Raw genomic sequence first — 12,383 nt, forward strand, 5'->3', positions numbered from 1 at the left:
CCCGGACACAGATTCAACCTGTTCCTGGATTTGACTATTCTTTTTGTACAAGCATTAGGTCAGCCAGCTAAACTCTTAAGTGTCCTCTCGGTTAATGTTCAGTGTGGCCTCTGGCCAGTAGTCTCATCTGCACAGTGCAATGGGTGGAGCGTATCCATGGGTTACCGGACGGGACAAGGGTGCAGGAGCAAGCAGAATAACCCTCTAGACCTTTTTTAAAGGAAAGACAAGCCAACTGCTGGTCTACATTTACTTAATGAAGAAAAAACCCACCTCTGTCCAGGTGAGAGGTTATTACTGAATCTTTACAATCGTTTCACTCATGCAGTTATGAGTTGTGACAACCAGCTTGAAGCTATTTACCTGTATGTTGTCGCAAACATGTCAGCCATTTCATGTGGCTTGTAAACATTGTTCCTGTTACTGTTCAAACAATGAGGCCATGTACAAATACTATCTGTTATTGTGCTACTAATTCTTGTTGCCACTTTCAGTGCTCCATTGTGAGCTAATGGTTTGTGGTTAGGTGTGAATGTAAGCCCTGTTTCACAATGTATAATTGAGTCACTGGCAGTGATATGGTGGTTGAGACGCAGGTTGGTAACAGTGGCAGACGTCTTTTCCACTAACAGACCCCGTGGACGATATGATACCTGGCTGGCATCGACTCCCCCAACCTGGGACGGTTGACCATCGGGCCTTCCTGGACTCTGAGCAGCGGAGGAGAGATCTGGATGTCAGTCTGGCTCAGGTCCAAAATGCCCTGCAGGAACAGAGGGTCAGAATGCTCCAGAGAATGGGCCCAGGGAGCCGACATAAACTACCTCAGGTAATAGACAGCTGCTACTGCCACCTGTGCTGTAGTTAATGTAGGCTGCGTCCCTCAAGACGACTGATGCCACTTTCCATAGTTTTTTTTTCTCCAAACGGATTCTAAAGGAAGGGAATTTAGGCTAATGACATCTGAATAAAGACCTATCTGAGTGGGTTTCCTTTCTCACAAGGTCACTGTGCTAACCTGTGCCATGGTTTGACCCACATTTGTTAACTGCCTCCCCCACAGATACTTGTTTTGAATCTTGGGCAGATCAATCGACCAGTAAACCTCCATCCCAGTCTGTTATCAGAGAACATCTACATCCCACCATATGGTGACCTTTACACAAGGTAATTAAGAAGGTGCTTGTAGGTCAATGCAGTGGATAATGTTTTCTCTTTTTGTGTTTTGTGCAAGACTTTTCTGTCTTATGTCCTCAGAGTGGGCAGGCTAGAGATGGACTCAGAGATCATTAGCGCCCAACTGGACCAGGTTCTCTGTTCTAGGGGAAAGTGTCTCTACAGGAATGGACCCTCACCCCAACAACACAGCTTGACTCCTGTAAGCCCTTGATAATCATAGGAAACTAGTCCCCCAGTGGCAAAATGAAAGTTGCCCAGTATGAAAGACGTATGTCTACTGAAATTAGTTGTCTTTCAATCTATCAGTTTGACCTCTGTTTGTCAATCAGGAGAAATTATTCTGTACCGTTCACCCACAGTGTCAGAGGGAGGACCATAGTATGACCTCTCAGCTTATTGCTCAAGCAGTAGACAAAGGACAACTTCTGAAAGTAAAGCACTCCATATTTAATCCTTTTAAACTAATAACATGACAAACCTGACACGCATTGTAAACACCTTGAGTTGAGGGAAAAAAGTTCTGGAAGGCTGACTCGGCTGTGCTTGGCCATCACCCAAAAAACGGGTGTTTTCAGGAGCGAGACAACCTTGAGCGTCTGCTGGAGGAGTCCAGGGCCCAGCAGCAGCTGATGGAGCAGAAGAGGGAGGCCCAGATAGCAGCCCTTCACTCCCAGCTGTACCAGGCACGCTCCAGCCTCCAGGAGACCCACAGAGAGACACTGGCCACACAGGCAGAGCTACATGGCAGCAAGCAGGTAGAATCATGGAAGACCAGACCAACTAAACTGGTACAGGGATTTAGACCCAAAATGGATGCAGGCTGTTCCTTTGTACGTGTAATCTTGCAGAGCCGGACGTGTATCTCAGTAGTATCTAACCCAGGCATTATATGATTACACATGACTAATTGAAAACTCAAGGGTTTTGTGAGCTAGTGGATAATAGTCCCTGTTTTACCAATCATATAGTAACGGTTTCCTCTATCATAAGAATGCCACAATAAGGCTATTCAATATTTTCCGTAACACCACTCGGCTGGCTGATGCTCTGCAGATAAATGAGTCCCTGCTACAGGAGGTGGCGTCTCTCAGACGGAGGCCTGGGGCTGCGGAGGAGCGGGCCTCCCTGATGGAGAGTGACGGACGGCTGCTCAGGGCTCGCATAGCAGCACTGGAGACTGAGCGGGAGGAGCTGCTTCAACAAGGAGACCTTGCCACAGGGAGACGACACCCCTCAGCCTTTGGGTAATGACCCCCCCCCCCCCCAGCCTCATTTGTAGCTCTGAAAGGATCAGATGGATATAAAATAAATGGTTCCACTTTGCTCTGTGATCGCTTAGGTGGAATTTTCTCCATATTGCTGCCTTGCGCTTATGTAACCCTTACGGTCTTCATAAGGGTAAAGGGGGTAGGGGTGGATTTGGGATTGAATTAGTATCTGGACTTTTATCTTGAGCTCAAGGGGAAGTTTCCCGTCTGTGTTTTCACTCTTGGCAGCGTCGAGTGCTGAGAACTTCCAGGACAGAGAAACAGTCAGCCTTATAACAAGAAGCAGGGGTTTGTCCGTCCAATTTTTGCTAAACACATCTGTTTGTGTTTTAGGAGTGCTTGGAAAACGGATGTGGAAGATTCCAAAAAGTCGGAGGAGTTGAGGGAGGAGAGTGCCGCGTATGAGATGGAGGAAGATGAGGAGGAGAGGGTACAAGGGAAGGATGTGTCTGTGGACTTAAGACTTAAGAACCGTGAGGTGCCGCTCTCTAAGCCTGGCCTACAGATAAAGGAAGAGAACCAGGTAGCTGCCTATTTGAGTCCTTTCCTACAGAACCATATCACATGGAGGCAACCTAACATATGGTAGTGATGTTCTTTCAAACATAGCTCTCTTCCAAATCCCACTTCAACAGTTCCCAAACTTTTCTTTTCCCCAACATACTCCGTTGAATTCATTAGAACATATAAAAATGCTATATAATTGAACTAGCGGCATTTTTTTTTTTACCTTGGAAATGATTAAACCATGGTTTTTATTACACTCCCAGCACATTGGCTTATTATAAGTACTTTATGTTAAAAAATCCCTTTATTAAAGTTGAAAAAGTACAAATTTCCCCTTCATGCAATCCGAGAACCTTTTTTTTTAAAGCTAGGATGCTAATCATTTTTTTTACAGTTTACTGTGCTACATGCGTCACTATCCATTATCATGTGAACACATGCAGTATAGACAAGCTATAGACATACCTATGAGTTTTATATAGACCGTGGATTCCTGAGGATTCACTGTCTTAGAATACTACAGATAAAAGATCATGCTGGACAGTCTCTGCTTCTGGTCTATGAGGGGGGGGGAGACTGGGGGGGGAGAATCTGGAGAGCCTCTTCTTTAGCAGCTGTGCTCAAATCTGACAATGTATACACTGTGACAACCTTCCGCAACAGCGAACTTGTTACAGCCACAAAGCCCAAGAGCAACTTCCATTTGTTCATGTAACACTCGTTGTTGTCGTCCGAGGACTCTTGACATGTTCTTGTTTTATTGTTGGAAGTCGGTAAGGAGTTTTGACTTCTGGTTTACACTAATCCCTATCCCAGACTATTTTTCTCTGACCCTGAGCTTGTGGTCCACTGCCTTTTTACTGCCCTGGTCCCTGCGGACTCGTAAACATGGTTTCATGGGATATGCAGACTGGGAAGACATTGTTGGAATACTGCAGGTCGAGACACTTTCTCTCACCGATATGACAATGTCATTGTGAAGGGACCAATCAAGAGAACAGGGTGGTGACGATATCTTTATGAATGGACCAATCAGAGAGCAGGATAATGTCATTATGAAGGGGGCAATAGACAGCAGGGTTATAATGATGTCATTATGAAGGGACCAATCAAAGAGCAGGGTTTTGACAATGTCATTATAAAGGACCAGTTGGTTACAATAGCAAACTAAGTTTAGACAGAGGTAATGAAAGTTATTTTTCCTTTGTTCTTTTCACTTCCAAGTACACAATGCTTACTCAGGAATAGGTGTTACATAATGTTATTACATTCATACCGAGCAATACCAGCACTTCAAATGCTTATTCTTGGAGCGCACCGAACTCATTTCCCCCTCCAGTTTGGCTGTGCGTCTCCCTCATTTTATTGGTTGCAACTGAGCGGTATGTTCCCAAAACCATTGTACTTCTGCCCGAGTCTGGCTGATGCCACCTTGCGTGACTCCACACTGGCACAGACCCCACAGACAATCCTTCTTGATTGAGGGGAGCTGGAAATTTCCTGCTCACTTAGACTCTCTTTCCCCCTCTCTTTCTCTCTCTCTCTCTGTTACACTCTCACTCAAATTATGAGGAAATGGGATAATGACCCTGTCATGAGGTTTTCCGTTGCCGTCATCAGAGTCCCAGATTTCCCTGTGTTCTGTGTCCTGTGTCTTCTTGTTGCGTTTCACAGGCCCCGTGTCTGCTGAGTTCAACATAGATACAAACTGCAGACTTTAGCAAGTGTTCACATAGTCAAACTGGCTTTGTCTCATGTTAACTTTGGCCCACAATCGACTTCTGATTAGTACACTTCAGATAAGTGCAAACTCGGTTTTAGTGCATTAAAGTTGCATTAATCAGGAGTTGACTGTAATCCAAAACGACTCCAGTTCATATTATACCATGTTAATGCAACTCAACCATTCCACGTACAGAACCTGCAGGAGCCCTAGTACCAATCCTCATTTTGGTAACCCAAGAGCTAGTCAGACCCATTCTGCAGCAATGAGTAGTGCTAAAGAAGCAGTTAGTGGGCACTGAAGCACATAACAAATGGTTACGTGTGGTGATTGAAGAGACACCTTTCTGTTCCACATAGAATGGAATGCAGAGAGGACATTTCATCTGCTACTGAATAATAATGTACTTCCTTCAGTTTTGCTGGCAGAGAACATCCGGGCAGTGAAGGTAGCCACAGATGTCATACTTGTTGGCCTTAGGACCAGTGTTTGTCATGATGCTTTACTTTATTGCCTTCCTTACTCGTCTGCGTGTCTTTATTTTTCTGCTGTCAATGATGTGTCCACTGGTCGTCACAGAACGGAGAGAAGGGGCTGGGATTGGTCGATCGCTGGAATCCATGGCAGCACGAGCCAATAGAAGCCAATCAAGTGAGTTCATGGCATCGTCAAAATCCAATTCTTGGCATCACCTCACACCAAGTTGCCCTTATATCATGTAGTTACTTAGAAGGGAATTAAGTCGGTTTTGTGTCAATACCTGTCAGTGAATATAATTGCATGTTATTACTGGTAACTGCGCACTTTGATGCAGTGAGACCCTATTTTCATTGTATAACAGCTGAACGAGGGGTTAGGAGTCGATGAACGTGTTCCTTTCTGCAGATGACGGCGCTGGTCATAGAGCTGCAGCAGCTGAGAACGGCCTGTGAAGAGGCATCATCAACACTACCGGTCTCCCCCAAGGACCAGAGGGCCAGAGAGTGGCTGTAAAAGAGCTGCTCTGCTCAAGGTAGGACTGCCAACCCAACACTCCTGGTTTGGCTCAGTCTCCCAAGAGGTGTATTCTCTCAACAAGCGGTTCAGCTATTTTTCTAATAACTCAATTGAATCAATTATTTATTGAATGAATTGAATGGACAGATTTCTGTGTGGTAATACCATTGTTTATGCTTCTACAGTTGACATGGCCAATACGCTACTATACCAGTGGTTCCAGTTATATTGACAAGACCCATTATTTTTTGTTTGAAAGTCTTTTTTTCCCCCTCTCCTCTGTATAGGACTGTGTGGGAGAGATGGAGAAGGATAGGGAGGGGCTGGCTTTCCTGGAGAGAGACTGTGGAGTTCTTTGGGTGGTACCTCCAGGATCATTGGCCAGAAGTAACCCACTATACATTCACATTGATCCTTGACTATGTAGGCCCACATTTCCATATTCTCCACAATCGTCGACGCTTTCTTTGACAAAAACACGTCTGTTTGCGTATACAATAAATGATGTCTGAATCAAGACCGCGGGAAGCGATCCGCTGAGGCCCTGCGTATTAAATTGTGTTCTCAAGTACGTCCTCAAGAACTCCTTTTTAATGTTTACCTGACATCACCCGCATTGTGGACTGTGTACAGCATTTGGTTTGTCAGTTTAAAATAAATATTGGACTGGCTCAAATACAACTCCACTATCCCTAGGCCTTTACGGGTATACCATTTGGACAGAAAAATACCCCTCAAGGATCTCACCGCCTCATATCTTTGTGTTATTCATGTACACAAGCTTAGTTGGAGAAAGGCAGGTATTTTTCAGGCTCCATTGTATAGGTTAACCTGTCAAAACATATTCCAAAGATTACACAATTTACAGTTGGCCTGCATGCTCATTTTGTCTAAACAGCGAACAAATATTTACTGTGGCTGGGTGTGTGGAGGAATTAGTCACATCCTTGAATGGGTCTTGCTCAATGTTAGACCGAATGGTCATTGCATACTGTGTGGTTTGCTCTTGTGACCGGTTTGATACCCCTCCCTCACAGTACAGGATGTGATTTCCTGCATACATTCATCATCCGAGTCTGACTTGCCAGTACATGACAGCTAGCAAATGTAAATGATGGCGGTGTGCCCTTTTGTGGACAGGATTTTATTAACGTTTTCTTTTTTCTTAATCAATACAGTTAGATTACTTATTTATTTCACATAAAATAAGAATAAAGTAGATGTCATCAACCAAGGACGTTATCCTTACTCGTGGGTACAAAATATGATCAGCGTAGGTGTTGACTGCTGTGATTGTTCACACTGGGGTCAAAATCCCCTTCAACTGCTAAGATCAAAGGACTATGACCCACACGCGCCAGTTCATCCCCACCACAATCTCAAAGGAGACATTTTGTCCCCCCCAGGTCCTTGGCTATCTCACTCTGGGGTGCCTGAATGGAGAGAGGACTGTTTACTAGTTAGAACCAGGCGTTGAGCGGAGAAACATTACAGAAGGTTCAGATAGAATTAGAGGTCAAATGCTGAATGTGTGTGTAACTGTAATGCGGTTTTCAACAAGTGCACTTGCCAGATCACCATAGACTAGTCTTGTTACTATGACCTACCTGTGTACAAGTCCCAGGGACACCTTGAAAAGAAGGCCCCATCCCCATCGGCTCGTCCACAGCTGTCTAGACTCTCTGGCTCCATGTCTTTGGTGGCAATAATAAACTGAGATCACACCAGGTCCCTGACCCGTAATGGTGCCACGGACGCCAAATTGAGGAAGACTAGTGACATCAAACTTTTAAATTGAATGACCTGTTGTTCAAGGTAAAAGGTCAGGCCACCTGGATATATAAAGAGGCATTTGTGACAATACTGACCTGCACATTAGGTCTATTCCTCTTGGTAGGCCAAGTAGGTGAGTGACGCTTGCTCACCCCCCCCCCCCCCCAAAAAATCCACCTTGACGATGTCGCCTGACTTGGCCGTTACGATGCCAAACACACTCTTTCCCCCATCGCTGGAACATACTGGCAGAGAAAATAAGGAGTTTTGGACTAGTCTTATTCGTTTTGACTAAAATATTAAGTCTTTGTCATGAATAACGATTTAGTCTTTTGTCAAAATGACAGTCAGCCATTTTAGTCAGCTAAATGCCCTTTAATTTTAGTCACATCACATTTGCCTTGCCTCACTAACCTACAGTAAACACATCACTGACTTCCATGTGCACAAACATACATAGCCCTGTCTTATCAACATATTTCTGCATAACATCCTTTCACCTGATGCTCTTCCCAACAACCAAATTGGCAGAATAGCATATTACTCAGCAGCAGATTAAAACACAAATGGTACCTCTAACCTTTTCAGTTGATGGCATCAGCCTATGATTTGGTTGCAGCAATAATTTTCCTGCGGTGTCATGTAATGTTTATTAAGCACCTCGGAAAGTAATACACAGTGCTTTAGACTGTGTAACAGACTATAGAGATGGTAGGCTATTCAATAAATAAGTGGTTTCATTTAACGTGTTCAAGCAGGAATGCATGATTCAAGATATTTTGATGTGCAACCTAATAAAGTGATTGTCAACCCTAAATTCTTGACAATCAGGCTATTGTATATTTTACTATTAAAATAGGGCTCCTGGATTTTATGAATTTTGTTGCTCAATACAGATGAATTTGCCTACATTTTTATCATAGGCAAATTTATTTTGGGGCTAAATCACCACATGAGGAAGTGAAAGCAATCTAGCTAATGTGTTTTGAGTCAACACTAAATATACTGAACAAAAATATAAAATGCAACATGTTAAAGTGCTGGTTTCATGAGCATGAAATAAAAGATCCCAAAAATGTTCCATTTGCACAAAAAGCTTATATCTCTCAAATTTGTTTAGGTCCCTGTTAGTGAGAATGTATCCTTTGCCAAGATAATCCATCCACCAGACAGGTGGGGCATATCAAGAAGCTGATTAAACAGCACGATCATTACACAGGTGCACCTTGTGCTGGTGAGAAAAGGCCACTAGAATGAGCAGATTTGTCACAACACAATGCCACAGATGTCTCAAGTTTTGAAAGAGTGTACAATTGGCGTACTGCAGGAATGTCCACCAGAGATTGTTGTCAGGTAATTTAATGTTAATTGCTCTACCATAATCCTCCACCAACGTTCGTTTTAGGGAATTTGGTCAGTACGTCACACCCCCAGACCGTGTAACCACACCAGCCAGGCCCTCCACATCCGGCATGGACAGGGTTACTGTGACTTGGTATACAGTCCAGGAGAGCATAGGCAGGGTTACTGTGACTTGGTATATAGTCCAGGAGAGCATGGACAGGGTTACTGTGACTTGGTATACAGTCCAGGAGAGCATAGGCAGGGTTACTGTGACTTGGTATACAGTACAGGTGAGCATGGGCAGGGTTACTGTGACTTGATATACAGTCCAGGAGAGCATGGGCAGGGTTACTGTGACTTGGTATACAGTCCAGGAGAGCATGGGCAGGGTTACTGTGACTTTGCATACAGTACAGGTGAGTCGTGGAGAGGATGTTAGGGTTATCCTAAGCTAGGGACAGGCCCACTGGGCAAAAACTGGTTGAATCAACGTTGTTTCTACGTGATTTCAATCCCCCAAAAAATCTGTGTGATGATATTGAATCAATGTGGAAAAATAATCAAATTTGCAAAAAGTAATCAACATAAAGGCATTTCTTTCTTTTTTCACCCAACTTTTAACACAAAATCTAATCCACATGCTGATTGTTTAGTTGAATTGATGTTATTTGACAACTCAACCAAATGTAAATCAAAACTAGACTGGTGAACAACACCGGACTAACCACACTTCCCTGAAGAGTATCACTGTCCACTTCAAACCCCTAAATGTGCACTTCTGAGGGGGGAACAATAAAAATGTCTTAATTGATCAAATCTGCAAATAAACGTTTAAGCACCTTAAACGTTTATTTGCAGATTTGATCAATTAAGAGTGCACCACGCCGCACTTACTATGCTGGAATGTGTGGTCAGTCATGGTTTACAACATTAGCTCCACATTTCTAAACCCTCCTACCTACCGCAGTACCTCTGAGAAAATAAAAAAAGAGCCCATACTAACTTCTAAAGGTTAAATCCCTGCCAAACCCTACACTTTAATCTTACCCTCTCTTCAACATACTTACAATATAACAACTCGCTCCACCATTTCATCGACCATACACTCCAGACACAAACCATTCACATGCTGCCAACCAGGTGTAACAATAAAATGTGACACAAGAAACTGAGGAAAATACAGCAAAAACTGAAGTATATTTGTTGTAGCGCCCTCATGTGGCTTTTTCAAGTTACTACTACCAATAATTTGACTGAAATTCTATTTTTACTGTAGTGGAAGTGTAATTTATGTCATTATTCATGTGGTATGTTGATTGAAATACAACAAAACATTTACGAACCAATGTGGACAAAATAAAGAGCATCTGGACATTTAATGATAAAAGATTCTACAGGAGCTGGGACTGAAATCGATTTATTCTTTACAAAGATAGTGTTACGATGTAATACAAATCAATATGATTATATAAAGTGTGTGTGCGTAAGTGGTGAGTGAGTGTGGGTGTTCCATAAAAAACAACTTCTACAACCAATTCTGATTCTTTCTGTGATAGTTAAAGATACATGTGATAATATCACTTCCGCGGCGGAATCATCAGTAAGCCTTCTCTTCAGCAACTTCCATCTTTCACTATCAAGATGTCTGCATTGGTTTCCCTGGAGAGAGAGACGGTCAGAATGATTTAAGAAAGCTTACTTTCCTGAGTATTTTCAGACTTTGATCTTCTCCAGTGGACTAATTCTGAGCTAATTCTGTGTTTTACATGTACATTTTTTGTCATAGGCAAAATGCCTCGTTGCCAGATCTCTTTGTACAGACATGCCACCAGGGGTCCCTTCACAGTCCCCAGTTTCGAAATGAATTCATGGCAACGCACAGTATTTTACAGATCCATGATTACATAGACCTCCTTTCCATCTCCTTTTACTTAATAAGCAAACAGAAAAAGGACCTTTAAAAAAAAAAGATCAAACAACGTTTCATGGAATGGCAGGGGACTGTGAGGACACAAACACACACAGAGACACACATACTTTTTTCAGTTGTTTGTACTACTATATCATTTTTGTTGTATTATTTGTATATCTTTGTGTTTTACATTTGTATGACTGTCCTTGTCTACCAGTGGTTTGTTACTTGTCCTGTAGCCGCTGTTTCAATTAAACTGATATGTGGTAGACTCACATCCGGTGAACACACAGAGAGCACTCGTTGGGGTAAGTGTTTCCATCATTGCCACACACTGGGGAGTAGTTGAGCGGGCACGCCTGGGTTAGGCTCATATCCCCACAGGAAGGCTGGTAAAATAATGAAATAACATTTCAAGATCATATCCTTTGACTCCAACCCTGGTTGGTGTTTTATATTCACACGTTTAAATTCACATGAATTGATTTGTAGCTGCTAAATTAGCATAGGGAACTGTAATAATAATATTTGAATGGCAGCCTCTCACCCTCCTGTAGAGTCTTGATCGGTCCTCTGCGGCTACTAATGGTGACACAAGTAGAATTTAGCATTTTATTCTTTATTCTTTATCATCACTTATTATTCTCATTTAGGGCTTAAATACTAATAAACAGTACAATAGACAGTATGACCTTTGTCATTTTTTGACAAACTACAGTTCCTATATTGAAAGGAATTATGAAATGTGTACAAAATAAGCAGAAGTTATTCATGTACTTACCTGCAGAAAAGAAGACAGCCAGGCAGACTAGCAAAATAGTTTTCCCAGCCATGTTGATGTGGTCTGGCCCGAAAGAGATCAAATTCAACTGAGAAAATAGTTGGTATGGGTCCAATTACCGAATGCAGCTCCAAAAGTACAATATAACCTCTATGATGTCTCCTTTGCTTCTGTATTATCTGCGATGGGCCTTGCTCAAGGTCTGCTGTTGGTTTGGAACCTGGGGATGCTGTTGCCTTGTCATATAGTGGAGGCGCGTCTGTTTGTCTGTGAAATAATGTGACCCTGTGTTGTGTAAAGCTGATGTTTTGACGCCCCTGCACCTGACCAGCCCGCCGGCGACAGTTACAACAGAGCCGCCCTATTGTCCAGGTCTTTATTAAGGGATGAACATTCCTACTGCCTAAATATTGCTGAGCGCACTATAAAAAACAGGGAGGGTGGCAGGTGTGCGTGACACTGGTGTTGTTGATGATGAAATGCATACATATTGAGCAAGAGTTTACTATGGTACATGTTTTTAAGCTCTGAATTAAAGACTGCACATTATGTTCACTGAATTTGTCATATTTTGGGCCACACAACAATATGGTCTGGTCTGTTTTCACCTGTATGGTAGGCTAATATAGTTTCACTAGGCCTAGAGTTGGCCGACTTACACTGGGTGTACAAAACATAAAGAACACCTGCTCTTTCAAAGTGCCTTTGAACAGGATATGGTGGTAGGTGCCAGGTGCACCGGTTTGTGTCAAGAACTGCCACGCTGCTGGGGTTTTCACATTCAACAGATTCCCATGTATATCAAGAATGGACATCCAGTCAACTTGAACCAACTGTGGGAAGCATTGGAGTCAACATGGGCCAGCATCCCTGTGGAACGCTTTCGACACCTGGTAGAGT

At 43.0% G+C, this 12,383-nt stretch overlaps 2 protein-coding genes across 8 annotated transcripts; one reads left to right on the forward strand and one right to left on the reverse strand.

Annotated features, from left to right (window-relative positions):
* The first annotated feature begins 139 nt into the window (after positions 1-139).
* LOC109905224 (uncharacterized) lies at positions 140-8,525 on the forward strand. Of its 7 annotated transcripts, none has more exons than XR_004203044.1 (11): positions 142-283; positions 633-829; positions 1,064-1,167; positions 1,258-1,378; positions 1,539-1,610; positions 1,755-1,934; positions 2,233-2,423; positions 2,781-2,970; positions 5,257-5,328; positions 5,519-5,689; positions 5,961-8,525. XR_004203044.1 is itself a non-coding variant. In XM_020502488.2 (11 exons), exons 2-10 carry the CDS (start codon positions 647-649, stop codon positions 5,668-5,670), a joined length of 1,230 nt encoding a protein of 409 aa, XP_020358077.1. In that variant the 5' UTR covers positions 142-283; positions 633-646; the 3' UTR covers positions 5,671-5,689; positions 5,961-8,525. The 7 variants fall into 7 exon arrangements, 6 of the variants coding, with proteins under 6 accessions (XP_020358079.1, XP_020358077.1, XP_020358076.1 ...); XM_020502488.2 differs by having other exon boundaries at positions 1,509-1,610; positions 2,254-2,423; positions 5,563-5,689; XM_020502487.2 differs by having other exon boundaries at positions 143-283; positions 1,509-1,610; positions 5,563-5,689.
* A 1,666-nt stretch (positions 8,526-10,191) lies between these two features.
* Positions 10,192-11,834, reverse strand: LOC109906019 (probable pancreatic secretory proteinase inhibitor). The gene is made up of 4 exons (XM_020503658.2): positions 11,484-11,834; positions 11,250-11,284; positions 10,979-11,091; positions 10,192-10,449 (listed from the first exon to the last, which is right to left on the reverse strand). The coding sequence occupies exons 1-4, from the start codon at positions 11,533-11,535 to the stop codon at positions 10,404-10,406; spliced, it is 246 nt and encodes an 81-aa protein (XP_020359247.1). The 5' UTR covers positions 11,536-11,834; the 3' UTR covers positions 10,192-10,403.
* Between the last annotated feature and the right edge of the window lie 549 nt (positions 11,835-12,383).

The sequence above is a fragment of the Oncorhynchus kisutch genome, linkage group LG15 (assembly GCF_002021735.2).
Source record: "Oncorhynchus kisutch isolate 150728-3 linkage group LG15, Okis_V2, whole genome shotgun sequence".
NCBI classification, from domain to species: Eukaryota; Metazoa; Chordata; class Actinopteri; order Salmoniformes; family Salmonidae; genus Oncorhynchus; species Oncorhynchus kisutch.

Excerpts from the sequence above, each read along its gene's own strand:
- LOC109905224 (XM_020502487.2), top strand. The coding sequence starts at position 647 with ATGATACCTGGCTGGCATCGACTCCCCCAACCTGGGACGGTTGACCAT. Across the intron at positions 830-1,063 it reads GCCGACATAAACTACCTCAG|ATACTTGTTTTGAATCTTGG; the intron begins GTAATAGACAGC and ends CCTCCCCCACAG. Across the intron at positions 5,329-5,562 it reads AGCCAATAGAAGCCAATCAA|ATGACGGCGCTGGTCATAGA; the intron begins GTGAGTTCATGG and ends TCCTTTCTGCAG.
- LOC109906019 (XM_020503658.2), bottom strand. The coding sequence starts at position 11,535 with ATGGCTGGGAAAACTATTTTGCTAGTCTGCCTGGCTGTCTTCTTTTCT. Across the intron at positions 11,285-11,483 it reads GGCTGTCTTCTTTTCTGCAG|TAGCCGCAGAGGACCGATCA; the intron begins GTAAGTACATGA and ends TGTCACCATTAG. Across the intron at positions 11,092-11,249 it reads GATCAAGACTCTACAGGAGG|CCTTCCTGTGGGGATATGAG; the intron begins GTGAGAGGCTGC and ends TTATTTTACCAG.